At 36.5% G+C, this 27,100-nt stretch overlaps 1 protein-coding gene across 1 annotated transcript in view; it reads left to right on the top strand.

Annotated features, from left to right (window-relative positions):
• The window catches only part of C5 (complement C5), a 73,838-nt gene that overhangs the window by 9,279 nt on the left and 37,459 nt on the right, over positions 1-27,100 (top strand). The window contains 15 exon segments of the mRNA XM_033122143.1: positions 1,087-1,157; positions 4,062-4,153; positions 6,200-6,282; positions 8,621-8,711; positions 10,516-10,630; positions 12,183-12,309; positions 14,797-14,912; positions 16,735-16,920; positions 18,193-18,396; positions 20,061-20,270; positions 20,394-20,543; positions 21,600-21,729; positions 22,740-22,802; positions 23,891-24,088; positions 25,607-25,694. Of these exon segments, the coding sequence (XP_032978034.1) occupies positions 1,087-1,157; positions 4,062-4,153; positions 6,200-6,282; positions 8,621-8,711; positions 10,516-10,630; positions 12,183-12,309; positions 14,797-14,912; positions 16,735-16,920; positions 18,193-18,396; positions 20,061-20,270; positions 20,394-20,543; positions 21,600-21,729; positions 22,740-22,802; positions 23,891-24,088; positions 25,607-25,694 (1,924 nt within the window).

The following is a 27,100-nucleotide window of genomic DNA, read 5'->3' as shown; positions in this document are numbered from 1 at the left end:
GGATCACACCAGAAGGAGCAGAGGCAAGAGTGAAACCACCGTTTTGAACTCCAGGGCCTGAGCTTTTGTGCATACTGCCTCTGGCAGCATCTCAGTGGTGCCGGACCAGGTGTGCTCAGAAGGCAAGAGGGAGGAATCCAGGGGGAAGGCGAGGGTGAGAGTAAGGGGATTTACTGAACATTTTACTGTAATCTCATGGTTTTAGGGAAACCCATTTTTAGGGAGCTTAATTTGATTTCTTATGTAGAGCTTTGCATACTACTTTGCATACTGACTCTTTAAAAGTTTTATGGTGCCATTCAATTTTATTTTGTGAAGTTTTGGCCATGAAATGATTTGAACGTCAGTAAAACCCCAGAGAAATTACAATATGTCATTGGAACTAGATAAGCATGTCTCAAGCAGCTAGGAGTTAAAAGCTAAGCAGATGCATTTGTTTAAAAGGTGGGGACCTATTAACTGACTGAAACAAAGGGAAGAAAACTAGTCATTATTGAGCCCCTGACGTTATTCTTTTAATAATGAGAGAACAGTTGTAGGATCTGGCTCAATAAGTATAACAAAGTCATACAATTAATTGAAAGATGCCTATAGCAACAATAAGAGATCATTTGGGGTCTTGTTGTAAGAGTGTATAATGTCAAACTACCTAACTTTCCATTAAAATCTTCAACTCTAATATGAGACAATATATTACACTCCCATATAACCATATGGTAGACATTACTATTTTGCTACTATGCAATTCTTGACAATGATCTAATTACAGATAGACCTAATTTTGTACTATATGTGTGTTCCAAAAACATATTTGCATACAAATGTAAATATATTTTAATAAAGTGAACTGTACTTTAAATTCACTAGAAGTAGCTCTTTAAAGGATTCTCTTTAAAAGGAAATAATCTTTAGTAATATATACATCTGCAAACTAACTTTTTCTTTCTTTTAAATGTGTATTTTGGTGTATTGACTGTGTATTGATTTTTTTAAATGAGACTCATCTCTTTTAAGGATGATTATTGTGAAAAGTCAAAATACCCTTATGTTTAGCAGAATTTTTGATGATATCAATTATTCTTACAGTAAAGATTAGAGTTTATTCACTAAATGATGACTTGAAGCCAGCCAAGAGAGAAACTGTCTTAACTTTCATAGTAAGTATGTTATTTATTTAAATAATATTTTAACTCATGTTCAGTATATGATACATTATTTCATGGCCCCACCATAAAACCACACTAACTCACTGATCAGTAAATGGTGAATGAACACTTTCTGTTAGTATAACATTGTAGGTCCATACCTCTACAATAGACGTGTGTAAAAAGCTCATGAAAATTAAATCTCAACAACTTATGGTTTTGAACTAAATCGTTTAAATACATCCTTCATGATTTCTTTCTTAAAGGGCATCAATTAATCACTAAGAATTAATTGAATATCTATTACGTATGAGATTTTTTATTTGTACAATTCAAGATAAAGTATTATAATCTGTGGTACTTACACTTAAGGAACTTAGAGTTTACTAACTAACATATTGACCCATGTGAAAAATAGTGCTAAACCATGAGATAAACATGAGCAGTTATCAACCTTTTATCATCCATGACGCACATAATAGATGATTATGCACATGTGCAATAATAAACTCCCACGGTCTTACCCAGTTTGTGTCACAAGCCTGCAAAATGTTTATGGGGAAATAACTGCTCACCTGTTACAGTAGGTGTATTAGTCATGGTCCTTCACTATAGGCTGCAGCACCTTTTCTTTTACTGAAAAATAAAAAACAGAACACAAGTGAAACACAGTGATGTGTAGGATAACTGAATCCTTTATAACTTAGAATAACCATAAACCTTTACAAACTTTACTATCTGACTATTTTTAATGATTTACTGAAACATTAGAGTGTTTCAAGATTGTGGTTAATAGCTATTGATATAGACTATAAACTCCAGGAATTCAAAGAGATCCAAGGGACACTTCAAGGAAGAAGTGAGATTGGAAGGGGGCCTGGAACAATGAGTAGAATTAGATATGTGGAGAAGCAGCGGGAGGATGGCTAGAAAAGGAATGACAGAGCAGAAAGTTCAAAGTGAGAGGGACAGGACAGGAAAAAAGCAACCTGATTCAAGAGCAGTGGCGTCCCTGGGGACAGAAGAATAAATGAGATTTGAAAGTTAGACCACACTTAGAAGTTAAGACTTCAAGTGGCAGGTTGTAGGGGGAGCCCCTGTAGATTTATTACAGGGAACTAAGACAAAAGATGGAAAGGAAGTCTAGCCATGAGCATTGCTACAGTGGATGTGAAATAGTGGAGGAAGGGAAAGCCCCTCTGGCCTGCCACAGAAATCTAGAAGCAGAGAGAGAGGTGTTGTGATATTGGACGCAGAAGGAATGCAAAGGCCTGTCAGATTGTCTGAACTAGGGAGTGAAGAGAGGAAGCAAGTAAGAATGGCATTGACAGAATGAGGAAGTCGCTTTACCAGAAGTCACAATAGATGTCAGAGTCCAGTGTGAATTTGCCAGTTTACAACCATGGGTCTGCATAGACTGAATTGTCTAAAGCAGGGGTCCAGGAGCTGTAAGGTTTTCCTTGGGAACCCAAGATTTGAGTTTAGGAGAATAGATACACACACATAAATAGATACTAGAAAACAAAACCATACTAGAGTATAAAACAAACAGATTGTGTAACAGGACAAATGACACATGAGCTTAGAGGGAAGACAAAATGGGGGTGAGAATGAGGTATGATGTAATCTTTTCTGGAGTAGAATAGGTAATGGAAAACTTAAGCTGGGTCTTAAAGAAAGGAGTAGCCATAGGTTTTCTAAAAATAATGAAGAACTTCCCATGTAAGATATAGAATGATTTTAACTATGGCGGCAGGAAGAAGAAAGAAATGAGGACAATAAATAAACTGGCTGGCTGATGTAGAAAGTCTAGAAGAGAACTGAGAGGCAGTGTCAACTCAAACACCCTTTTTCTGTCAGAAAATACTGGAGATGTGGACAGATGCTCTTTATCCCACCTCCTGTCCTTCTCTGTGGTTGAACTTGACTGATGCAGAATCCTGGACCACACAAGGAAAAGTGGATGCTAGTCGTCCTATGTAAGAGCAGCCCCAGGAAGAGAGGATTGAGGAATCTGATCCCAGCGCAGTGGGGAGTCAGCATGCAGAAGTATCCTGAAAAAAGACACTTCTCAAGAGAGATTGTCTTAAAATCACTGTGCACAATGGACTGCAGGGAGAAAGAACAACCCAGAGGACATTTAGCTATGATTCTAATGTTCAAAATCGATCTTCGAAATGCAAGAAAAAAATATCTTAAAACCCTGACCATGAACTACAGTTATGGCACACGGTGGTAAATTTCTGGGTTAAGGATAAAATGGACCTCTACATGTAGTCCAAAAAACGTAAAAAAAAAAAAAAAAAAAAAGCACCCTTATTTCACTAATTTTCAAACCCACACACAAAGGAAGTTTATGGGGAAGCTTTATGAAAACTTGTTTGTTTAACCATTTTGAACGTTTTATCAAGCTCAACATGTCCATGCTGCACAGTTATAAACTGTCTAGCTTAATAAATGCATTTATAGTGTATTTGCTTTGGAAAACTTCAAATGAACAGATATAAAATTTAGATTCTGATATATATAAAGCCTGTAAGTTCATATTTGGTTAATTATAACATCATTTATTGTTCACTTCTTTTTTTAGTTATACAATAGAGAGTTGAGTCTCTTCCAGATAATTGAGAGTAGGATGCCTGAATGCAGATTTATACTTTTGGGGGGCAGGGGTTAGGGGACTGGACAGGAGATGGAGGAGGGGTCCAAAATAAGGGAGGGAAGTGGCTTAAATGAACCATATTTGCCTTCTACAACATTTAAATGGTCTTCCTTCTTCATATTTAATTTGATGACATGGATATTTGTTGGTAAATATTTCTGTAGATGAAAGATAATATGTGAGCTAATATATCATAATCTGTTAATTTTTTAATGTGGTTTATGTGCTTTGATGTTGTTTGTTTTTATTCAAAGGATCCCCAAGGATCAGAAGTTGACATGGTAGAAGAAAGCGATTATACTGGAATTATCTCTTTTCCTGACTTCAAGATTCCATCTAATCCTAAGTATTTTAAATTATTCGTTCAAAAATTTTGTCTAAAAAGCAGACCTGGAACTTTTAGTAGTGAGGCAGATCACCAGTCAAATGGAGCCACCTAGTGTTAACGAAGGATGTCAGTGTGAAAGAAATGAAGATATGCAGTCTTTTCAAGTCTATTGAGAAGCTAGGCTCAGTTTTTGGCAAAACAAAAACAAAAACAAACCATCCCAATACTTCTCACCAATCCTCATTACATATAGAAATTAAAATTTGGACGAGACAAAAATAGTCCCCATGCTTTTTTCTCCCCCATCAAAACCATCAACCCTCCACCTTTCAAGGAATCTAATAGACTATCAGTCTGAAAGCCTGGTGTGGGCCCACACCTTGCTCTGAGAGTTATAAAAATGTTGGTCCTCTGCAGTTTTTGCTGCATGGACTATTAGAAGGCAGATTTCAAGAGGGAGAGTGTTCTCAGAACCATTTCTTCCATTTGGCCTTATGTTAAAGGATTTAAAAATATGTTTAAACACAATCCAATGTAATAAATATTTTGTAAACACATTCCTCATATATGCAAAGACACAATGGGAAAGAGAAATGCAAAATAGAAATGAAGAACCCATTGTCCCTACCTTCAAGGAACTACCTTCAAGTAGGACAAATAAGATAAGTGCACCTATAAACGGCTACTATACAACTTTAAAGCAAAATCTTTTAATGGTCATTTTTGCTCTGTCCTCTAGAAGGGAGTTATCAGTTAATTCACTGTACTAAACATTATCTAAAAATTTGGATGAAATTGGGGGATTTAAATAATTTAGATAATTTTTAAATTGTATACTTTCTTTAAAATATTACATGCTCTGAAAGAGAGAATTAAACCTATTATTTTATAACTATTATCATTTCTTCATCTTCGTCTATATCATTTGCTCTGTTACAGATTATGTGTCAGCCATGGTAGCCTCTTGTGGCCAATACTTTCCTGCCCCAGTACCTTTGCACATGCTGCCCCCTATGCTTAGAATATGCCTCACATTGGTCTTTACAAGGCTGGCTTCTTCCCATTCTGTAGGACATAGGATAAATGCTCCCTTTTCAAAGAGGTGATCCCTGGAATGGATATATAGTCCCTACATGATCTAATATAGTCCCTCTCTTCCTTTTCGTCTCTTTTTATTTTCTTCATGGCACTTGTCTCCATTTTGCAATTATTTATTTACTGGCCTTTTTATTCCTCACTAGATTGTAAGCTCCTTGAAGATGGATTGTGTTTATATTGCTCGCTGTTATACCTCCAGCACTTCAACATAACAGGCACCTAATAAATAGTCATTGAATTAATGATGGTAATATTAAACTGATTGCATACTCAATATGCGAGGTAGATGTTATTTTCCCCATTTTACAAATGAGGTAAAGCAACTTGCCCAAGTCCAATCTGCTAGTAATAGAAAAGTAAAAATTTGAACTCCCATGGACCAGACTGTTAACTCTGTGAAAACAGGGACTCTTTTATCTTGTTCATTTTTTATCTCCAGTGCTTCATCCAATGATCAGTAAATATTTTTGACTGAAGGTTGTTAATTAAACCCAGGTCATTTTCCTCTTTAAACAAAACATGCTTTGTCTCCAACCGTAGCTTCTTTTATGTGAGGTGTGAATTTTATCATCCGAATGGGCTTGACCTGTGTTACATGTTTCTAGAGACATTATTATGAATGTTAATATTATTAAACATTTAATAATATTAGTATAATTAAGCTCCAGAATCAAGTAATTTCTCAAGTATCATAAGCTCTTCAAATCAAAGTTATTGATAATATTAAGATAAAATACCTGAAAAATAGCACAGCATATGAAAACTAATAAGTAAACAATTCCTATTATCCTGAAAACACTCAATTGTTTCTGTTTATTGCTTAAAAACTATAGCAAATAAAGTATATTACTTAGGCTATATAGAGCTTTACTTTTCCCTCCTTAAAACAGGAATTGATTGGATTTCCTCTGGGTGAATTAAAGATATTTGATGACTTCTGTAATTTTAAATATTTTGCTTCCACAGATATGGTGTATGGACAATTAAAGCTAAATATAAAGAGGACTTTTCAACAATTGGAACTGCATATTTTGAAGTTAAAGAATATGGTAATTTCTGACAATTCAAAGTTTACCTATAAAGAGTCATTGTTTTTGCAGTAATTCTTTTTATTAAGGAACCTAATGCAGAATCACTCGCTGAAGATGAGGCAGCTTGCTGGTATGGTTAGAAGTACTGGTCGAGGGTTGGGGGTGGGTGATTGTCCGAATGCCTAGACTTTAGTTCCAGCATGCTCTTAACCTTGAACAAGCACACCGACTTCTTTGGACCTTGTTCCTCATCATAGAGCCTGAAGAGACCTAGCCCCTGGAGGAGCTTGACTAGTTAAGGTCCTTTTCCAGAATTATGACTTTAGGAGAATCGTAATCAGGGATGTGGGGAACGGAACACAGTAAGACCAACAGATGATTTACTAAACTCATTACAAGCAATTAGGGACAGAGCAAAGGACAGCAACTGGATTTCCTTACCCTAGTCCAGAGCTATTTTTCTTCTGGTTCATAAATCCCTAATGTATTTTATTTGGAAATTAAATATATTCTTATTTTGAAATCAATTATATTAATGGATTAATAATTAATGTATAAACAGCTTAGTCTCTACATTTCTTATAATTGTTCACTAGAGTATTTGTGAGCTCTGATATTAAATTTAACCTTTTTTTGCTTGAAGTCATTTTTTAATCTTCCGGGAGACTCATAATATGGAAAGTAAATACAAATTTTAACAATTAACAAACAAAAGTGGCACAATAAATTTCTTGCAGTGAAACTGAACTTTAAAGATTATAGGCTCTCAATCCATGTAATTCCAACCAATCTCCCTTCCTCCAAGTGTTTTTGCTGCTTCCTGTATATACCTAGAATTCATCTACCTCTTATTATCTGTAACCACCCTCATGGATTTATCACCAGGCTCCCTCCTGGACTACTACAAAAGCCTCCTAATTTCTCTCTCTACTTCCAAACTATTCTCACTTGGCATTAGCCAAAATATTCTTGAACTGTAAATCTCATCATGTTACTTCATTATTGAAATAGCTCCTCATTCCTTTTATAATGAAAATCAAAAATCCTTATTTTGAGCTAGCCCCTGCCTCTCTCCTCTTCAGCTTCATTTTATGCCACTCTTCCCCTCTCTTCCCTCCAGCAGTGGTGACTTTGCTCACGATGTTCAATCTGTTTAGAACACTTTCCCCCTCCCTTATTGCCTAACCAATTTCTACTCACTTGTCAAGTCTCAGGGATGTTTTCCCTGAATTCTCTTTCTGGAGGAGGATTCTTTATACTTCTTCATATCACTTTTCATAACCGTGGTTTAGGTGTTTATCTGTGTAATTTTTTGCTCATGTCTATCTTCCCTGCTTGACTGTGAGCTCATTAAGGACAGAGTTCACTGGTATACCCTGGTTGACAGGAGGAGTGTCCCAGCTATGTGGCAAGTAGCTATTAGATGAAAGGATGAAATATTTCTCTGCATCTCATATCCTGGAGAGAACATACCTGCCTGGATCTTTGATAACATAGGAATGTAGCCCAGAGCAACAAATTACATTGCTCTTTTACTTCTAGCCTTCACCATCTAGAAAACACATGAGCCATATCTGAAGCCAACTATCTCACATATGTATGTGCCAGTTTTTGTTTGTCCACAATATCAGGATCACTCAATCACCTAATTTTCTATTAACTGTTGTGCAGGTTAATAGAGTTAGAATCCATAAGCCCTGGTACATGGTCTGAGTTAGTATAAAGAGAAGACAGTGCCATTTTGACAGGTGAAATTGTTTTCTCTTGGGCAATCAAGATACCAAAGAGATAAAAGGAAAAAAAAACCAAAAACTTCCTTTCTTCTTGCCCTAATTTTTAATTTTGCAGGGATGTTCTTTCTTGTAGCTAATTGTAAATTCTCTCTTCTTGACACAAGTCAGAATTTCACGCTGGAACTCAGGGACTGGATGGACTTTATCTTCTAGACAAAAAGTGGGAAAAGTTAAATAAGCAAGAATTTTCCTTTTCTATTTTCAGTTTAACATAGTAAATATCTGTTCAACATTTACTGTGTTTAAGACTTATGAGAAGCGTGAGGGGGGAGATTCACAAAGATAAATAGCAAATAGTCTTTTTTGTTTTTAAGGAGCCCATACTCTAGTCAAGGAAATAAACAATTGCCTATAATAAATGCTGTAATCAAAGTGTAAGCAAAGCTTCTGGTACACAGAGCTGGACTGACCTCTGATTGGTGGAGATGTCTTCGTCATTGTCGTCATTCAAAATGGTGACAAAGACAAAGTGGATGTTGTGTTCTTGTGGCAACATCAACGATACCAGAAAGAAGGCTACTCTAATTTAAGTGGTAATATTGCCTCTTTGTTTTTACTTTCAGTATTGCCACATTTTTCCGTCTCAGTAGAACCAGAAAAGAGTTTCATTGGCTACAAGGACTTTAATAATTTTGAAATTACTATAAAAGCAAGGTAAGAAAGTTTATTTTTTTCATAGTATCCAGCGAAACTGAGTGCCCACTCTGGTTGGTGATAGTTACCCAAAGTGAGATCTGTGATTTTTTCCCCCCAGCTTTATTGAGATATAATTGATATGTAACATTATGCAAGTTTAAGGTGTATAATGTGTTGATTTATTACACTTATATATTGCTGAAATCTGTGATTTGTTGGCAGTGTCTGCCATGACTTTGGGATTGACTGATTGAGGAGACATCATGCCTATAGTTTATTTGCTCATTCCGATGTGAGCTGGTTCTGATTTTAGCTTTGTTGGTTATTTACCAGAAAAAAATCCTAACGAATTAAGTTCAATGTGTAAGTGTTTAGGAACCAACATGACTTGGGACATTGGGACTGAGATATGAAGCCTTTACTCCTTGTCATTTTTTAATGGCTTAATCAGCCAATTCATATTGCATAACTACTTCAAGAATCAATGCCTTAAAATCATGACCATGTATGAGTCATCTGGGCAGTTCTGGTGATCTGGACTGGGCTGATCTCAGCTGGGCTTGTCCACGTGCCTGCAGTCATTTGGAAGGTCAGCTGGAGGCTAGCTGGTCTCAGGAGGTCTTACTCACATGCCCGGCAGTTGGCTGACAGTTGACTGAAGCTACAAGGAGGATGGGACCATGTGTATCTCTTATCATCCAGCAGCCTCGCCTGTAGCAGCAGCAATGCTCGAAGAGAAAATGTGGAAGCATAAACCCCTCTTGAGGCCTAGGCTAGAGCTTGGCACACCATCATGGCCACCACATTCTTTTGTCCAAAGCAAGTTACAAGACCAGACCAGAGGATACAGATTCCCATCATACCCTTTTCATGCAAGGAGCTGAAAAGATGATAGATACATAGGGAGGTAGAGAATTGGGATTAGTTTTGCAAGGAATCTACCACAAAAGTTTAGGTCATTTAAAAATGATAATATAACGTAGTTATTAACAATTATAACCAATTTATATAACTATATGTGTCAGGTACTTTTCAAAGCACTCTCTCTATATATATATTAGCTTATTTAATCTTTATGAAAACTCTGTGAAGTAGATTATATTGCTATCCCCATATTACAAATGAGAAAACAGAGGTACATAAATGTTCAGTAATTTGCCCAATATCACACAGCTAGTAAGTCACACAACCTGTGTGGTTCCAGAGTCCATGCCCTCAAATACTACCCTACATTGCCTCTCTTACTAGCACTTATTCCTAAAATAGAATGTTTGTCACTTAGTCTAAACCACATAAAAATCTCACTTGACATAGTATACAGATATTAAGTTCCTTTAATGGAGATTATTCGTTCAAACTATATAAGGAAACTTAGCTCTGCTATAGTATTATTTGCTATGCAGATAGTTTCCTTCATTTTTTAATTCTAAACTACAAAGAAAATATGCAGCTAGAATTTTAAAAAAGAATTTATCTCACATAACAACAAGGATGGGCAAGCTGCTTTTAAAGATGCAAAAGAACATAGGGAGCCACTCCCCACTGACATCAAAATCATCAAGGAAGTAACGTGTCCTGTAGGAAAGGGCCCCGGGCCTGAGTCTTTTGAGCCCCTCAGGATCAGTTTTTCATCTAGCACACGGTAAAAAAAATCCCTACTTTGGCTTTATTATTGTAGCTTTATGAGGATGAAATGTAATAGTGGGTAGAAGATACTTTAAAGTGTATCAAGTGCTTTATGTCATTTCAAGTTGTTACATCTTATCTGAATTGTATTGTAACTTTGTTAGCAAAACAATATTGTGACATTATTATTTGACAGATATTTTTATAATAAAGTTGTCACTGCGGCTGAAGTTTTTATCTCCTTTGGCATAAAAGAGGACTTACACGATGATCATAAGGAAATGATGCAAAAAGCAATACAAAACACAATGGTAAGCTGTGAAGACGCGTTCACTCACACCTAAAGGTACATCAGGAACGCTAAAGATGGAAAGACACTTCAAAATCATCTAGTCTGATCCCTCATTTTATATAGGTGTGGAAACGGAAGCTGAAAATTCTCCATTGGCTTCTCGTTGTCCTTAGAATAAAGTCCACTGTCCTTGACATCTGCCCTCCTCACCAGCGCATCTCGTGCCATTGCCCGCTCTCTACTTTGCATTAGTTTCCCATACTTACCCTAATTTCTCTTGCCTCCAGGTCTTTGCAGTGGCCCTCCTTCCCCGGGGAATGCTCTTCCCTTTGTCCCCTCCTGCCTCTTCTTTGCCTGGCTAATTCCTCCTCATTCTTTAAGTCTCAGCGTTGACACACTTTCTCTGGGAAGTCTCCCTGACTCTTCTCAATGAGGTTACCAGCCCCTGCCAGGTACTCCCTTAGGCTTTGAGCCTCTCTTAGTGAGGTACTTTTGACACATTATTACAGTGGTTCTCAACCACTATTTTTACCCCCAAGTGCACATTTGGCAATGTCCAAGAGACATTTATGGTTGACGCAACTGGGGAAGAGGGTGCTTGCTACTGGCCCTTAGGGGAGAGAGCCAGGGAGGCTGCTTACTCCTACAATGCACAGAGCAGTGCTCCGCAACACAGAATTCTCCTGTCCAAAATGTCAGAGGTGCTGAGGTTGAAAAAACCCTTCTTTATCGTAATGGTTTATTTACTTTGCTATCATTTTCTACATTAAACTCTTTGTGGATCTGAATCGTTCTCATTGTATGCTCAGAGGAAGCAAGCATGGTTCCTGGCAAATAGTAGGTACTACTCTATAAATACTTGTGAATGAATGAATTCATTGGGAAGTTACTTGTCCGTGGTTAAGGGCTAGTAGTTGCTGGAGCTCAGATTAGATCCTGGTCCTCTTTCCCTTTGTTCAGTGTTTTTCACATTATACCACAGATAACAAGGGCTCATGTCATTCTACTCACTGTTGCATAATCATGTATTAGGTTGGTGCAAAAGTAATTGCGGTTTTTGCAATTATTTTTAACCTTTTTAACCGCAGTTCAATTTTAGAAGAAAAAATAAGGCAAAACCTATTTTATTATTTAGCTTAATAATTAAATGGTATACTATGACTTAACCCCGTATCCCTTTACCCATTGTATGTTTTTAAATTAGTGTTTCAATATGTAAGCAGCAAAGCACAAATTAAATATCATCAAACCCAACAAATTCTTAGTTAATAGCAAAAGGCGAGAGGTCTAGGAAGATGGATGACAACTTGGAAATTGGAAGAAGGCATCTTTGTCAGCGAGTGAAAAACAGATCTATTGAATCAAATGATGTTTAAGACTCTTCCATGTCTATAATTCTATAAAATAGATTAGAAAATAACATTCGGGTCTTAATTGTGTGTCCAGTCATTCACTTTACTGGTGATGATAAACCATTCCTCTGACATTTGCCTTCAACTGAGAAGCTAGTAAAAACAGATTTTGTTAAATTTTCCTCTGAAATAACTCTTTCATTTTCCCTTTTTAAAAAGTTGATAAATGGAATTGCTAAAGTCACATTTAACTCTGAAACGGCAATTAAAGAATTGTCATACAGCAGTCTAGAAGAGTTAAACAACAAGTACCTTTATATTGGTGTAACAGTCATAGAGTCTTCAGGTAAGTTTCTTTTCTTTCTTTTTACTTTATCTTGGGAAATATTTAGACAGCATACAGTGCAATGATGAAGTTGAACCAAATGCCTCCTAAAGCCTTTTTCAGCTGTAGTATTCAGGAATTTTATCTAAAATTGGAGGCAATAATGTTTCTAAAATGGGTATAATAGTAATATACACTTCATAGGGTTGTGATGAGAATCAAAGAGTCAATCCACTCAAAGCATGTAAAACAGTACTTGTCATACAGTGAGGAACATATACCGTATTTTGCCATGTATAAAGTGTACTTGTTTGTCTAAATTGGATGCGTATTATACACGAGTAGTACTAATTCCGTATCTATATAAATGTTTTCAATTCTTTTATTTATGCTTATGAGTTAAAAGTGTAACTCTAGAAATCAGTAACGATATCCATATGCAGAATAATACCCTGGAATATGATAATCGGTTTTGTTGAATTTACAATGAACTTGTAACGACAGAGTTCTTGACCTTTTTTTTTAATTAAAGTTTATTGGGGTGACAATTGTTAGTAAAGTTACATAGATTTCAGGTATACAATTCTGTATTACATCATCTATAAATTCCATTGTGTGTTCACTACCCAGAGTCAGTTCTCCTTCCATCACCGTATATTTGATCCCCCTTACCCTCATCTCCCACCCACCTCCCCCCTTACCCTCTGGTAACCACTAAACTATTGTCTGTGTCTATGAGTTTTCGTTTCTCATTTGTTTGTCTTGTTCTTTTGTTGTTTTTGGCCTTCTATGATGCGTAAATATCATAAATTTGTTACCGGTACATAAAATTTCTTGTACCTTGTACCTGTTCTTGTGTTTTATGATTATTTGTTACATAAAATTTCTCGTACCATAATATGTTAAAAATAAATGGTAAAATTCCTTTATAATACAAAAAACAAGTACCTAAATGTAAACAAATGAAAATTTGAATTAAAATGTTAAAATGAAGGAATTTTTTGCCTGAAAGTTTGGGCCAAAAACATGGGAGCGCCTTATACACTGCAAAATATGGTAAATGTTAGCCCTCCTCCTCTTTCTTCTTGGATCCACCTACTGCTTTCTTAGCATCCTCAACCCCACTCCAATGGTTTCTAATAGTTACTAATTATTATTCCAAGTTGGGTCAAATTGTTTTACTTCTGGTATTTCTTGATTACTAATGTTCTTTATATTTTCAGGTTTATATCGAATCCTCAACTAACCTTGAACAAATAATTTAACCACACTGAGTCCATTTTTTTTTCTGTAAAATTAAAGTTAAACGAAATGATCCTTAAGGCCCCTTCCATCTCTTTAAATTTATCCTTCTAGGGAAGCGAAATGAAGAATGGAGGTAGTTATCCAATTATTGAGCACTTTGTATATGGTAGATACTCAACAGATGTTGGAGGCTGACAATGATTTTATACTGCTTGCCCTGGTTGTTGTTTTAGACATTATTTTAATGTTTACCACTTTTATTTTTTCTGAATCTATTTCAAATAAATTCAGTTTAATCAATATTTATGAGATATTCAAAAACGTTTGTAAATATGCAGCCTTCCAAATATAAATGACGTATAAAACACTCAAGGGGCTTACTAACTAGCCTTAGCTATAACACAGGTAAACAAAGAATTCTGTTACAAGAAGGAATTCCATGTGGGCTTTAAGTAGTTAATGTTATTGACCTCCAGAGGAAGGTGAGCTCCTGGGTGATTGTTGAGCAACGAAGAAAGTTGTCCTGAAGATGTTCAGTCTTGCTGGATAGTAATTAGGGTATTGAGGCAGGAATGGTAGGCAGGATGAAGTAGGGCACCCTCCATAGAGAGGACATACCAAGGGTGGAAAGTGACGCTTGACCTTTGGGAATAGCAGACTACCCAATTAGCTGAGATATAGGGGGTATTTGGGGTGTAATATTGGAAAGGAGTTTGGGGACACTAGAGCTTTGTATGTTATTCTTAATAGTTTAGCTTAAGTTTTAGCTGGAGGCTAACGCTGTTAGGCTCTTGCCAGTGGACCCTTAGGGTTCTCTCTACCTCAGGCGCTCTTTTCGGTCTTTCTCTCCATATTCCTGCCCTCGAACAGTGAATTCCCTATAAGGCTCAGTCTTTGGCCTACCTTTTCCTTCTCTCCTCAATCCTTTGTACATACTCAACTGAATCTCAGACCACTGACGAAAAGTGGTGTCCCTTCTTCACATTCTTGCTCAATCTAGACCGAGAGCTCTAATTCTACAGGGGGCATGTCTATGCACAAGCCTTGTATGTAAGGCTTTGGAAACTACAGAGGTTTAAGCTCTTCTCTGCACTGCCCCTCTGCACCAAGACCCATGTCCTACATACTGTTGGTAAGTGAATAAGTGCAGGAACGGGATGAGTAAAGGGATCAGTCTGTGGAGACATATCAAGGTAAAATAGATCCCCATACAGAGCAGTATCCTTCTTAAAAAGGTCAACATGGTCCTTGTCATTTCTTTAGGTGGATTTTCTGAAAATGCAGAAGTTCCTGGTATCAAATACATCCTCTCTCCCTACAAACTGAATTTGGTTGCTACTCCTCTTTTCTTGAAGCCTGGAATTCCATATTCTGTCAAGGTAGATGAAGAGGGGTGGGGGAAATGGGGAAATGCTGACTATGATTGTCTTTTTCTGTTTACAGAAAACATGGAGGTTGGCAAACAGGGGAAGGGTACTAGAGAGGCAAATGGTAGAGGAACTCATTCTGTAAAAGCTGCCTTTCCTGGGGATGCAGGCAGGAGTGGGGAACTGCAGGCCACCTTCAGGCTTAGAGCAAGCGTCAGTATTTAGTAAGATAGCCTGTGTTAGCCATTCCCTAAATAAGCAATGCATTAGATTATATGTAAATAAAACCCCACAAGTCTATAGTTCAAAAAATACGAACATTTAAAATTATTTGGCGGCATGTTCCTAAAAAGCCTTAAGATGGAGATATCATTCCTTGAAAATAAACCCCTTTCTCTCACCATTTTTTATATCCAGCGTGTCTCAGAGTTTGCATCTCCGTGCTTTTCGTTCTGCATTCTCTTTGTGCATAACTTGGTCAGATTTCATCTCTCTGTATTGTTTTCCTTCCTTTCCATCTTGACTCTTTCTATTCCTGACTCTTTTCTCTCTTTTTTGCTTCCTCATTCCCATTTAACGTTTTCTCTCCTTCCTCTACTTTTTCTATTTTGAAAGCTGGTAGCATAGAGTTAAAACAATCATTTGACTTATTAATTATATGTTATTAAATTTAGTATTATATTTTATTATATACATTATATATGTTATTACGTAATAACATATAGATTATAACATATATAATATATTATATCAATATTATATAATGTATATAATATATTATATGTGGAAAATTTCATTCCCTGTCCTTAATTTGGAAAGCTAGAGCAGAATTTTTTTTTATTCTTTGAAATTGTGCTGCTTTGTAAAACTCAACTTTAGTTTAATTAAAATGTTTTACTTATTACTTATTGTGGGTCACTGGCTTTTAAGAGAAAAGGATTTACCAAGCTTTAGACATGCTTATAGCTTCTTACATACATATATAATATATAATATGTATTATATAATAGTTATTAATACATAATAATTATCAGTAGGAATCTCCTTTCCCCCACCCCCATTTTTTATCCCTTTTCAGGGCCACAAAAGGGTTAAGTGTGTAACCCTCCCTTTTTTCCTAGCTGCATGAATCACTCTACCTTAGAGCTCACTTAATAATCTTCTCTCCCAGCAAGTAATGCTTAAGTTCTCAATCCCAAGTGAAAAATGAGTAAGTTAATAATGTACATTAATGATCACAGCACCCATACATATGATAATATATTACAGATAATATATAGTAATATATGTCATAAACTATACTACTATTATATTGAATATAATATTTATATTATTTTAAAATATCTTTTATATTTTTCATATCACATATAAAAATAAAACAATATAAAATATATCTTTGTGGAAATTATATATGACCATGTGCATGGTAGTGAGAGGTAGAGGCTAAGAGAAAAAACGATGCATTTGTTGTTTCTCATATCCAAGAGAATCATTCCCAGACGTGACTGTCTCATGTTCTCCTCCATTCAGTCCTAAACCAACTGAAGAAACACAGAAGTTAGATAGCAGAAGACCTTATCACATCTACTTGCTGCACCTAATAGAATAATATTAATGTTCTGAGTCTGCTTGATATACGTGAGAGTCTATTCAAAAATGATTTAACTAAACAGAATTAAACTTTTTAATAAGCTGACAGCATACTCCTCTTTGCTGAATTAAACATGAATAATTTATACTTTGATGGGGAGGATGGAAAAGTATTTCGAAATTGTTGTCCTTTATAACAAGTGCTAAGCTGTTGACCTGAATTTGAACTGTTCTGACAAAACAGGTGCAGGTGAAGGATTCGCTTGACCAATTGATAGGTGGGGTTCCGGTGACCCTGAGCGCACAAACGGTCAATGAAAACCAAGAGACGGCTGACTTGGAGTCCAGGAAAAGTCTAACGGGTTCCATTGATGGGGTAGCTTCGTTTGTGGTTAATCTCCCATCTGGAGTGACAGCGCTGGAGTTTACCGTGAGCTGAATTCTGTTAAATTTTCTAGGACATTGTGTACTTTTGACTGTATGTTTTGGCTAGCACGCAGAACAGATGTGGCAGGTTTTTATACATGAGTCCAGTGAACCGTTCCACAATTTTGCATCCAAAAAAAAAGCAGTAGAGACTAGAGGCAATCTGCTAATCCACTGAATGGTCCTTGAGGAAGACAAAGCTATCACTTTTTTAATTTGGGAATTATTTTCTCTTACGTCAATAAGACCATATTGGAATTTAGAAGCTTCCGAATAGGTATAGCAGTGGAGGTCAGTGGTGGGAAGTTTCTCTCCCCCTCCCCATGATGTTCATCTCTTTTCAGGGCCACAAAAGGGTTAAATGTGAAAGCCTCCTTTTTTTTTTCTAATTGCATGAACCGCTCTACCTTAGAGCTCACTTAATAGTCTCTCTCCCAGCAAATAACGTTTAAGTTCCCAGCCCCAAGTAAAAAATAAGTAAGTTAACGATGCATGTTAATGACCCCTGCATGCATAATCCACTATCATCTACTGAGCACTTAACAAGTGCTGAGCATTGTAGTAAGAGCTTTATGTAGCTCACAGTTCATACCCACTTAATCAGCTCTAGGAGTTAGAAAATATTATCTTTGCCATGTTGCAGCTGAGGAAACAGAGGCTTCAAACCTCTCTTGTGATTGAATAATTTACCCACTAATAAATAGCAGCTCTGGGATGTAAACCAATGCATATCGCACTCCAGAGCACAAGCTACTAACCCCTCTGCTTTCAAAGGTGGATATCACTGCCAAGATATCATTTCTGCCGCACCCCATGTTTACAGGCACTCCTCTGTGCCACTACGTCACAATGAAACTGAGCCAGAGAATCTCTGTGATGTCCATTCACAACTCCTGTCCAGCAGTCCTCGAGACTCCCCCACCAGTACCCCCAATTCCTGCCATCCCAACCCATAGGAAGAGCAGTCCCCAGCTTGCCATTACATTTCAGGAAGGGTGCCAATATTTATTCCAGGAGCATCTTTTCTCTCTTCCCTTCACCAGACTTTCCTCCCACAGCCCATAATCCCATATTATCCTAATTATTATCCTAATTATAGTCTTTGTAAAGTTATTTAAGGCCACAGCAGTACAAACATTGGAATAATGGAGGGTTTCTTCCTTCAGCATTTGGTGGTGTGAAATTTATAAAGTGAAGAATGGAATAAAAAAAGGTATAGTTAACAAAGAAAACATTTCATCACAGACACATGTCTTCTCTGAAATTTTCCTTTTAGGTCAGGACTGATGACCCAGATCTTCAAGAAGAAAATCAGGCCAGCAAAGATTACAAAGCAGTAGCATATTCATCTCTCAGTGAAAGTTACCTTTATATTGACTGGACTGGAAGCTATAAACCTTTGCTCGTAGGAGAAAATATGAATATTATTGTTACCCCCAAAAGTCCATATATTGACAAAATAACTCACTACAATTACTTGGTAAGTACAATAATGATAAGTTGACATCTGTCTACCCCCCTACCTGGAACATTTTCCTTTGCTTATAGAGAAGCATTAGAATGAGCCCTTACATTTGCTTTTACACAACATCATCTAATTTGATAATCAGTTTTTTCAAAACCCTTTGAGATAGGGCATGATTTTCATGACCATTTTACAGATGAGGACCTGAGAGACAGAGAGGTTTAAAAACTTGCCATGGTCACTCAGCTTGGAAGAAGAAGATTTTGATTTGAACTGGAAATCTCTGACTCCTCGTCTGATCTCCTTTCACCAAAGAGAGCTGACTGACTGCTCCACAGAGAGAGCCTGATTAAAGTCTTGCATTACCTCTGCTCTATGTCATGGCTAAAGATTTTATGCCTAGGCCTATTTAAAATAAGTGCATTTCACTGGCATAAGAGGGGGATACAAATCCTGTTCTCAAAAGTTGAATCGTGCCGTACCTGCTCCAATTCTACAGTTCAGCAACGTCCCTTATGACATCACTTATACTAAACAGAGGTGGTCAAGCAAGATGTTGGGGGAAACCTGGGAAAGAATATGCTAAAAATGTTAAGAGCTTCTTGACAATTACGAAAGAAATGGAATGAATTCTTCCAAAGGACAGGCCAAACAGGTGGTGATGGCTTTTTTCAACATTTTTGAGGGAGAAATTAAAAAACAAATGAAGATCATAGATCGTATTGATTCATGAAGAATTAGGAGACCTATTTTGGGACTGTGTACCCAAACCTGCTGTATACTGTATGCCGTCCTGCTAAGGACAATTTAAGGGATCTTTGAGGACATTTTGGCTTCATCTAATTTGTAATTTTTTAAAAAATGTGTGCCTCCAATTTAGAACCTAATCTCTGGCTTTAAAACTTAATTCTCAGGGGCAGACGGGTGGTTCAGTTGGTTAGAGTGCAAGTTCTGGGCAACGGAGCTGCCGGTTCAATTCCCACATGGGCCAGCGAGCTGCACCCTCCGCAACTAGAATGAAGTCAATGAGCTGCAGCTCAGCTACTGGGTGGCCAGATGCCTCAGTTGGTTGGAGCGTGTCTTTTCAACCACAAAGTTGCCGGTTCGACTCCTGCAAGGGATGATGGGCTGCGCCCTCTGCAACTAACAATGGCAACTGGACCTGGAGCTGAGCTGCGCCCTCCACAACTAAGACTGAAAGGACAACAACTTGAGTTGGAAAAATCCCGGAAGTACACACTGTTCCCCAATAAAGTCCTAAAAAAAACACAACACTTAATTCCCAAGTAAGATGTACTCCACTTACAAATCTTTTTTTTTTTTTTTCAATCAGTAAAACAAAGATTTTAGTGACAGTGTGATGACTTTAAACAGATTTGGGGTCAAAGTTTAGCTCTCTGTTCTCCTAGTTATATGATTTTGAACTAAAATCAGTACGACATTTTATTAATTCCTGAGCCTCAGTCCCTTCACTGCACCATTGAAATAATATTCCTATCCTACTGGTTATTATGAGAATTAAAGGAGTTAAAATAAATGTAAAACTTCCTTGCGCGTAGTAGACCTATACATGTTAACTCTCTTTTTCTTTGACATGATTTCTACTCCATCTCCAAGCTACATCCTGAAGCAAAGGTTTTGTTTTTGTAGTTATTGTTGCTGCAACTCTTTATTTTTAGATTTTATCCAAGGGCAAAATCGTTCACTTTGGCACAAGGGAGAAACTTCCAGACTCCTCTTATCAAAGTATAAACATTCCAGTGACACAGAACATGGTTCCTTCAGCCCGTCTCCTGGTCTATTACATCGTCACAGGAGAGCAGACAGCAGAATTAGTGTCTGACTCAGTCTGGTTAAATATTGAAGAAAAATGTGGCAACCAGGTCCAGGTAAGCCACAAATTATGTCACAATCGAATTTTCTTCTGAGTAAAGGAGTCTGTAAACATGGCAACCTATGAAATTTTGTCTCATACAAATGACCTTTTCTTTTCTTTTTAAATGACCTTTTAGGTTTCTCTGTTTCCAAGTGCAGATACATATTCTCCAGGCGAGCAGCTAACTCTTAATATGGCAACTGAGTCAGATTCCTGGGTGGCTTTAACAGCAGTGGACAGTGCTGTATATGGAGTCCAAAGGAAAGCCAAGAAGCCTCTGGAAAGAGTTAAGTAGTATATGGCCTTGGTTACTGGTACGTGAGGTGGTGCTTCCCAAAGTGTGGCCCCCAGGGTAGTTTGTGGGGGAAGAACTAACAGAAGACTAGACCTGATTTTCTATAATCTATAATCTAATCTATAATCTAACAGTGATTCTTAGGAAGGTAAGACATCCTCATGTTAGTCCTCAAAGTACAAGTCCATGCTTTCTATTTCTCCAAGCGTAAGTTAAACACTTTTTAAAAAACACCATCATAATAGCAATTATAGTCATGGAGCAAAAGTGCCATCAATTGGGAGGATTTGAGGATCTGGGTGATGGGGGGAGGCTTTATAGTAGTAGCAGCACAAGAGAATACTAGATAGGCGACCTCTGGGGCTTGTGTTTGTTTTTTTCACTTTCATTCAAATTTGTGGCACAGAAGAATTTGAAAATGATTCAATTCTCCCGAGTTCCTATTTACCTTCTCTATGCTCTGCTACTATTTTCTAGGCTTGAATTTCTTTGAACAAGGAAGAAAGAACTGTGAAACTGTGAAGTTAAAAACATTCAGAAAGGAAATGACATTTGGGGTGAAAATTAAAACTGAAATAAGACCCGAAACAAGTTCTCATTTAGAATCTAGAACCCTCTTCCCCAAAACACTAGTTGTTGTTTTTTTTTTTTGCTTTAAGCAATTTAAATATTAATTTGTTTGCTAATTCACGCATTCATGCATTCAACCATTTTCTTTCTTTTTTTTTTTTTTTGATGGTGGGAGGAATGTTATATTGATTGCAGCATGCATTCTAAGTACAAAACACCACAGGTCCGTTTCTAAGAATCTCCTCACCAAAGTTTAGGACAGATTCTTGATTTAATTTTGAATAGGTATATATTTATAAATACAAAAGGACAAACAAAAGGAATGAAGGTGGGAAATTTGGACTATGGCCATTAGACAAATGAACGGCCTGTGTATTTCATAGATTTGTTATAATCATGAAACAACTTGTACCATTAGTTCTTTAGAGAAATGATTTATATACCTGAATTGGCTCAACATTTTGCCTTTCTGAACAGGTATTTCAAGCTTTAGAGAAGAGTGACCTGGGCTGTGGGGCAGGTGGTGGCCGCAATAATGCAGATGTATTCCACCTGGCTGGACTCACCTTCCTCACCAACGCAAATGCAGAAGACATCCAAGAAAATGGTAAAATGCTCAGCATTTTTAATTTGTTCTTAAATTGATTACTGACATTTACATCAATCATCTGCCTCCTATGCATCGTTTTTGTTTGTCCTCCAGAATATTCTCTACACTGATCTTAGAATGACACGACTATGTAACTCACCTGCATATGTTTCGTTAACCTTTAAGATAAAGTATACATCCTTTAGTGTAGTACTCAAAGCCTCCCATGATCTTCTCTCCAACTCTCTTCAACTATTTCTCATCCTGCTCTACCTTATCTTATGTTTAAGATACTCAGAACTAAGTGTGGTTCTTGGGTGGCCCAGTGTTATTTTACACCTTTGGGCTTTTCCACATCAGAACTGCTTTTCCTTTTATTAGCCTGGAAAAGTGAGTGTAAGAATTTCCTCTTCTGTGAGGCTTTTTCCCACATAGAATTGATCATTCTCTCCTCCTTTAATAGGGAGACTATCGTAGGGGCTAGATCTATTTATAAGTAATACAGTAGCAGTGCATCATTGCACATTCTTATACTTCATTTTCTGTTTTGTCTCAGCCACTGCACTGTGAGCTCTCTAAGGGCAAGGACCACATCTTAATCATTTTCTTTCTGTGGTTTAAAAATTGTTCATACGTATACTTGATACTATTATTTGTAATAATGTAGCACAAAGAACAAGTAATAAAAACAGCATACCCAGCCAAAACTTTGCTGGCTCTAAATACTTAGCTATTTCTCTGTGCTCAGTGGATCAAAAAAGTTGCAGGATTCAAAACCAAACTCAGATCAAACAAGTCAAACTATATGAAACTAGATCGTGAGCTCTTCTAAGATAAAATAAGTCATGTAAGATATGTAGTGTGCAAGGCCTAGTTGAAAGGAGGCTCTCAATATTTGTTGAATGAATGATTTGTGAATGTTTTAAATACTTAAATAATTTCATGGAATTTTGGGGTTTTTTTGAGATTTTTGTCTCCTTTTTTCTTTCTTCTTTGTATTTATCTTTTTTTTTTTTTTTTTTAAACAGACGCAACTTGTAAAGAAATTGTAAGGCCAAGAAGAATGCTGCAAAAGAAAATAGGGGAACAAGGTACTCTAAAAGTTTCAAGGTTAGGGTCATATCATTCAAAAGCTGGAGAAAATTAAACATTATCTAATTTCCCCTAATTCAAATAGAATGGGCAATAAGAAAGATATGTACAGACATCTAGTTCACCTCTCTCAGAACAATCAATCCACATAAATCCAATAGTTTATTTGCCATAACTTTAATCTGAGGAAAATAAGTCTTTATTATTTCTATCTCTAAAATCTAAAAGATTAACTTATATTTGTCAAAAATATTTCCTCTCTACAAACTTCATCTAGCAATTAAAATCATATTCCATTTTATTCTGAAAAAAATCCACAGTTTGATAAACTTTGGGGGATACTTGGAAATCTATTCCTTCAGTTTCATATACAGTTAGTAGTATTCTGGATTACTCTTTGGAAAATAAGTCTAATAGAAATTATTTTAAAGCAGTTATTTAAATGGAAATATGATAATTGGCAATGTGACAATACAAAGAACATTGAACTGGGCTGGGAGTCAGTGACCTGAGTTCAACTAATAATCATTCTTACAATACTATAACCATTCCATGCATTTGTATATGAGTTATTTTAATTCTAACTTTCATTTTAGGTTCTAAGGATACAAAAAAAGAGGGGACACATTAATTTGAGCACTTACAATGAGGAGTAATGCCACAAGTGAAGGTCCACAAACCATATCACATAAAAAATAGTTGAAAAAAATGGGACATTTAATTGAAGAATAAAATACGTTATAGTGATGATAGCTATCTTCAGACACTTACTGGCTTCTCTGAGAGTTAATTTACTTTAGTCAAAGGTTGCTGACCTCAAGGAGCCAGTTTCAAAAGTTAATATTTAGCTTAGTTGCAGGAAGCCCTTTAACCATTTAGTGTGAACCGTTAATGGACCATTACGTGAGGCCACGTTCTCCCCATTTCTAGAGTAGTTCCCAAGGGCGGCTGGTCAGCCAAACTAGCCATGGATGTTGTGGGGTGGGAGGTCACGGTGCACTAGAAACAAAGTATCCCCCGAGATCCCTTGTAAGCCTGAGGTGTTATGACTGCGTAATCAAGGGCTCTTGTATTATTACCATTTCAGTTGCTAAATACAAACATGCAACAGTGAAGAAATGTTGTTTTGATGGAGCCCATCGTAATGATTATGAAAGCTGTGAGCAGCGAGCTGCCCGGATTACAATAGGCCCAAAATGTGTCGCAGCTTTCAATGAATGTTGTAGCATCGCAAACAAGTTCCGCGCTGAAGAGTCTTATAAACATATGCAATTGGGAAGGCTACGTAAGTTCGACATTTTCTATCAGAATTCTCTCCCATATAGGGAATTATGTGTAATATTATGCTAAGAAAGGTAGCTTTCATGCTCTATTTAAAATTGAGAATAGAAAAGATAACTTATAAATGCCCGTTAGAAAATAAATCTATTTTCATTTTTGGGACTCAAAAGAGGTATATGTAATACAGAGCGGAGTGCACTTGTCCATAGTCAAGACCCAGAGCAAGTTTAAAGCTGAATCATTCTATAAACTTGAATGATTGTTTATCCTCTCGGAGCCTCAGCCTCCTTGTTTTCAAAGCAAGAAGTTTGGGCCAGATGATTTCCAATATGCCTTTAAGTTCTAAAATTCTATGATTCTGTGATATTACAACCATTAAAAATTCTGCTTATACCTATGCTGACCAAATATAGCAAACGATTTCTAAATCTAGCCTAAGGCTAAGCATACTTACATAAAAGTTGAAATCTTGTTTCAGTTTCAAGCACAATATATATTTTCAGAATTTATTGAACTCTCATTAATATATTTTCAGAACTTTTAGGGCTTTTGTTTCATTTATATATAGTCAAAACAAAACAGACAAAAGTAGAATGGCGGCTCTTGTTTTACAATCTGACTGTTTTGCTTAATAGTGTGTCTCAAACATCGTCAATCTGAATGGATAAATTTCTGCAAACATAAATTTTTGTGGCTAGTTACCAAAACAATGTTATTAGATATATTTAGCTTGTTTTATTTATTTCAAGCAGCATTTTCATGAACAATCTAGTACATATACGTATACTTTTCATTGTCCAATTTTTCAACTATCATCGTCTGATTTGGCTTCAGCTACATGGAGCTCAATCTCTGCAGCTTCTCTCTGGGACTCTGCTCCTCATTTTAGACAGTTTGGCCTCCCCACGCTCCCATGTGTGTTGCTGCAATTCCACAAGTGTCTGCATGGGCTCTTCTCCCTGCCCTGCTGCCTGTAAATTGTTTCCAGAAAGTAAACCTAAACAATCTTCTCCCTTCTCTTAGGGATCACAGTCCTGGGTTACTTATGCTCTAGTGTCTGAAAACTGGTTTATAGGTGTATGTGGTGTTCTTTTTTTTTTTTTTTAATTAGTTCATCTTGGATAGGAGCAGAAGTTCTGTCCATTTTTATTAAAGGAAATACAAATAAATTTCTGAGCTAAAGCAGAGAATCACATAAACCTCCTTCTTTTACAATATAAGCACAGTTATTGCAATTGTGAAAATGCAAATAACTTTATAGACTGATTAGCATTGTGTATAATCTCAGGAACACTAAAGATTTAGCAATGTAAAAAACAAATCATTAAAAACATTTTTACGCTTTATTTAGTCAAGGCAATTAGTGGAGAAATCCTAATAGTTCTATTTTGAAATCACTAAACACAATGTTTCATTGACCTTTCAGAAAATGCTTATTATAGATTAATGTCCATATTTTAAAATTTGGCTCTAAGTAGAATTTATGTTCTTCTTCCGTAATCTAATATACTTTTTTCTCCAGATCTACAGACCCTACCAGAAGCCAAGCCAGAAATAAGGAGCTATTTTCCAGAAAGCTGGTTATGGGAAGTTCTTCGTGTCTCCAGAAGGTATTATACTTCTTTGACATGCCTCTGAAAATGTGAGAAAATGCAAATATTATGGCCCCAAATCTGGAGACTACCCATTTCCCAAAAGTTTTATCTAAGAGTTAAGATGATACTATCATTTGGCCAAGTTTTTTTTTTTTGCTTCATTTTTTTAATTTTTATTGGTGCTTTGCTCTAGTAATTGGTTCCAGGGCAGAATTAACTCTTGTGGAAGAAGAATTCTGTTCCATTTCATCTTATTTCACTTTCATAAGCATTTACTGAGTACAACTGTGTGATACATACTGTATTAAGCAGCCATTTTCATCCTGAAATATCTGTACTGTAAAACAAATGTTAAGAAGAAAGGTTCTTTTTTATTTTTTTTAAAGTCCTTTATTCAACACATTTTTTATGGCATGCCTACTCTGCACTAACCACTGAAAACAGTGATGAATAGTGCCACGTCCCGCAGCGTCACTTCCTCATGGGGCTCAAAGCACTGACTTTCCAAGGAACAATCAAGGCACTGAGCCTTGTATCAGTCTCCTAACAGGTCCTCTAGTCTCTACCCTTGTCCCCTCTAATTCTTCCTCCATAGTGTTGTCATTTCAGCTGACATTGCCTCTTGGCTAAGTATTTCCTCGGTGTGCCTCCCATCACTGTCCCCCACCCTACCAGTGATGGATAAACTACTCCTCCCAATTAACCTTGTTCCATGTGTCACAGTATTTATTATAATGGCCTATTTACCTGCCCATTTTCCCCAATAAAATGTAAATACCTCCAGGACAAGGACTTAATTCAGATTATTGTTTTATATCTAGGACTTGGTATAGAGTGGCTTATAGAGACACTAAAATAAATGTGTTGAATCAACGTACACTGTCTCTGGATATTTTTTAATGCTTTATTGGTAGAGTTATTACAGTGCATTGCAATTTATTTACTTAACTATTTTTTCCATTAAACTGTAAACTGCTTGAGAGCACTTACAAACATCTTATAAGTGCTGTATACTCAATGCTTAGTGCTTGCTATGTCTGACACAAAGTTGGTGGACAATAGCTGTTTGTTGAATGAAATAAATAAATATATATATATAAGCTTAATCTTAATCAGAAATTTTTAGTTATATCTGTTTTGTTATGAGCAGTGTTAACATGCATTACTTTGCTTCCCTTTTTTTTTACATACCACACAATTAACATAATTTTTCTTAGTTTTATGTTTTGAATTTGCAATGTTTCAAGGTCATCCTTCTGAATTTCAGTTCTCACCATACAAGTGAAATATCTAAAAGCATTAAACAAGTAAGAAAATTACTGACTATATTTTTCTTGCTTGATTTTTCCTTAATACCTGATGTGATTTTGTTTTGTTGTGATTTTTTTTCTTTCTTCTAAAGTAATATGAAGCAAAATTCC

This window comes from Rhinolophus ferrumequinum, chromosome 12 (genome assembly GCF_004115265.2).
Source record: "Rhinolophus ferrumequinum isolate MPI-CBG mRhiFer1 chromosome 12, mRhiFer1_v1.p, whole genome shotgun sequence".
In the NCBI taxonomy this organism is placed as follows: Eukaryota; Metazoa; Chordata; class Mammalia; order Chiroptera; family Rhinolophidae; genus Rhinolophus; species Rhinolophus ferrumequinum.
This window is presented reverse-complemented; position numbering and strand designations above follow the sequence as displayed.